The sequence below is a fragment of the Malaclemys terrapin genome, chromosome 1 (genome assembly GCF_027887155.1).
Source record: "Malaclemys terrapin pileata isolate rMalTer1 chromosome 1, rMalTer1.hap1, whole genome shotgun sequence".
Lineage (NCBI taxonomy): Eukaryota > Metazoa > Chordata > Testudines > Emydidae > Malaclemys > Malaclemys terrapin.
In genome coordinates, this window is record NC_071505.1 from 350,694,616 (window position 1) to 350,697,355 (window position 2,740).

At 44.9% G+C, this 2,740-nt stretch overlaps 1 protein-coding gene across 1 annotated transcript; it reads left to right on the forward strand.

The window, feature by feature from the left end:
- The first annotated feature begins 556 nt into the window (after nucleotides 1-556).
- LOC128832938 (olfactory receptor 52P1-like) lies at nucleotides 557-1,495 on the forward strand. Its single transcript, XM_054020658.1, has one exon. It carries the CDS (start codon nucleotides 557-559, stop codon nucleotides 1,493-1,495), a length of 939 nt encoding a protein of 312 aa, XP_053876633.1.
- The last annotated feature ends 1,245 nt before the right edge of the window (nucleotides 1,496-2,740 follow it).

Below are 2,740 nucleotides of genomic sequence, written 5' to 3' on the forward strand. Positions count from 1 at the left end.
ATTCTCATTGCCCTTCTTTGAATCCCTCTTCTTCTGCAATACCTTGAGTGAGAAGGGTGCCCAGTGGAGGGTGAAACATTGACTGACTGATCTCCTGGCATTGCATTTTCTGTATTTTTTGAATGATTTTCCATCCCACTCCTCCAACATCCAAGTGTTTTGTTTAGTATCTGCCCATGCTTGCACTGTGAGCAGGGTTTCACAGAGCTGTGTACTATGATACCCACGTCCCTGTCCTGAGTTCATACAAGTAAAATTAGAACCTAGTAAGGTGTTTGAGAAGTTCAAGGGTTTCACTCCAATAGCATAAATGTTGCCATTTTTGACATCAAAGTTCATCTGCTATCATGCTGCCCATTCACCTGGCTTGGTTATCTCCCTCTCAGAAATTCTCTAGACTTGACAATGACCTAAATAATCTGGAGACATCTGTAAATGTTGCCACATCACCGCTCACCCTCCTTTCTCGTATTTACTATACTGTTATCAAGTGTGTAACTCCCCCCATCCATTCTCTCCCTTCGCAGGCACCTTCAGCGGATGCTTCAACTACCTCATGGCATCTTTCAACCTCACCCACTCTGACCCATCAACATTCATCCTAACAGGCATCCCTGGCCTGCAAGCTGCTCACATCTGGATTTCCATCCCTTTCTCTATGTTCTACATTATAGTCCTTTTGGGAAATTTCACGGTTCTGTTTGTTGTAGGCAAAGAGCAGACCCTGCACAAGCCGATGTACCTGCTGCTCTGCATGCTGGCACTCACAGACATCAGCACGTCTAGCTCTGTCATACCAAAGGCACTGTTCATATTTTGGTTCAATTTGAAAAGCATTACTGTAGGTGGCTGCCTCACCCAGATGTTCTTCCTTCATGCGGCTTCTGTTATGCACTCAGCCGTCCTCGTCACAATGGCCTTTGATCGCTATGTTGCCATATGTAAGCCTCTGAGTTATGCCACCATCCTCACCAACACACGAATAGCTAAGCTAGGGCTAGTGGGTTTGATAAGAGCTGTTGTCTTCATTCTGCCCCTGCCCCTGCTCCTGAGCAGGCAGCCATTGTGTGCCAACCGCATCATCCCACATACTTACTGCGACCACATGGCTGTGGTGAAAATGTCGTGTGGGGACACCACAGTCAGTAGATTGTACGGCTTGGTGATAGCAGTTGTAGTCAATGAATTAAACCTGATGCTCATTGCCTTGTCATATGGTCTGATCATCAGGGCTGTCCTCAGAATCTCCTCGAAGAGAGCCCACCAGAAAGCCCTCAACACCTGCACAGCCCACTTCTGTGTGATACTGACATCTTATACTCCCTCCCTCTTCTCCTCTCTGACACACCGCTTCGGTCAGGGCATTGCTCCACATGTTCACATCATCTTGGCCAACCTCTATTTCCTCATCCCACCCATGCTCAACCCTATCATTTATGGGGTCAAAACCAAAGAGCTTCGTGACAAAGTGGGCAAATACATCTGCAGAAAGTGATTACGTGGGGCCACTGACTTTAAACCTGTGTGACAAGAGGAGCAAGGATATCTCCTTATTAATCAAGGGTGTTCTGCCCCGTTTGGCCCAGCTCAGCATTGTGGAATTTCACAGTCTGAGAAATTCCTCACATCTAATGTCTAATCTCTCCATCACCAAGCACTGCTTTCTCCTTGCTGAGTCCCCTGTCCCTGAACAACACCTGATACCTTTTAGTGTCACCCACCAGTTCCCACTCATATCCCCTTGTCACTCGGCCTGTCCATGCTTTCCAGACCACCAGAAGATAGTGCAGCTTTCTGATGCTAGATGGCTTTCCATTAGTTCCTGTGTGAATAGGATTCTTTCAGATAGTCAAAGACAAGGAAAGTAACTACAGTGCTGAAATTCTTTATCATATGCACAGTGATCCAGTGAGCAAAATTTACCTGATTTTAGTATGTCCAATCCTTCAGGAAGCCTGGTGGAAAAACCAAATTTTTCTGTTGGAAAGTGCTAATACAGGAAACCTGCTGCAGGAATTGAGGACTTGGTGAGAGTTAGGAAACCGTGTGTTTTTGAGAACCAGACTTTGCTGTGTTAAACTATGTTGTTACCTTGGTGTCAAATTACTTGCTGCTTTGTGAAGTCAATTTTGGTATTGCTTTTAAGCTGGACCTTACAAAATATACACCAGCCTTTCCCATGCTGGAAGATGTCAAAAGTTGGTATTGAGATTTCATGTTGGAATTTGTGTAAAAGAGATTGCCACCAAACGTCCAGGTGAATGAGTCACTTGCAGTACTAAATCCTTCTACTGTGCATTACCCTGCATGACCTCTATTGGCTGATATCTCATTTTTGCCATTGTTTTCTGGAAACTTTGGACACTTGGAGCATCAGTGGAGAGGTTTTCCTATGGTGCCTCATACTCGTGACAACCAAGCTGAGAAATTGAAGGTCTCAAATACACAGATGCCGCTGGAGACAAAGACTATAGGGGACATGGCATATTTGCTCTGTTGTTGCGGTCACTACCTATTAGCAATGTGCAGTTGAAAGATGGTTTTCCCAGATGAATTTGATTTAAAACAGTGTAACAAGGTGCAAGATGGTGTTATGGCGTACAGACAATGACACAAAAACTGTTGTGAGCATTTTGCACCGGTGAAAGAAATGATTGCACTGGTCACTGCTGATATGTATGACCACCAACAGAAACATTCCACTTCTGATGAAGACAGCAAGGATGAAATGTTGCCTTTT

Coding starts and splice junctions, on each gene's coding strand:
- LOC128832938 (XM_054020658.1), top strand. CDS start 557: ATGGCATCTTTCAACCTCACCCACTCTGACCCATCAACATTCATCCTA.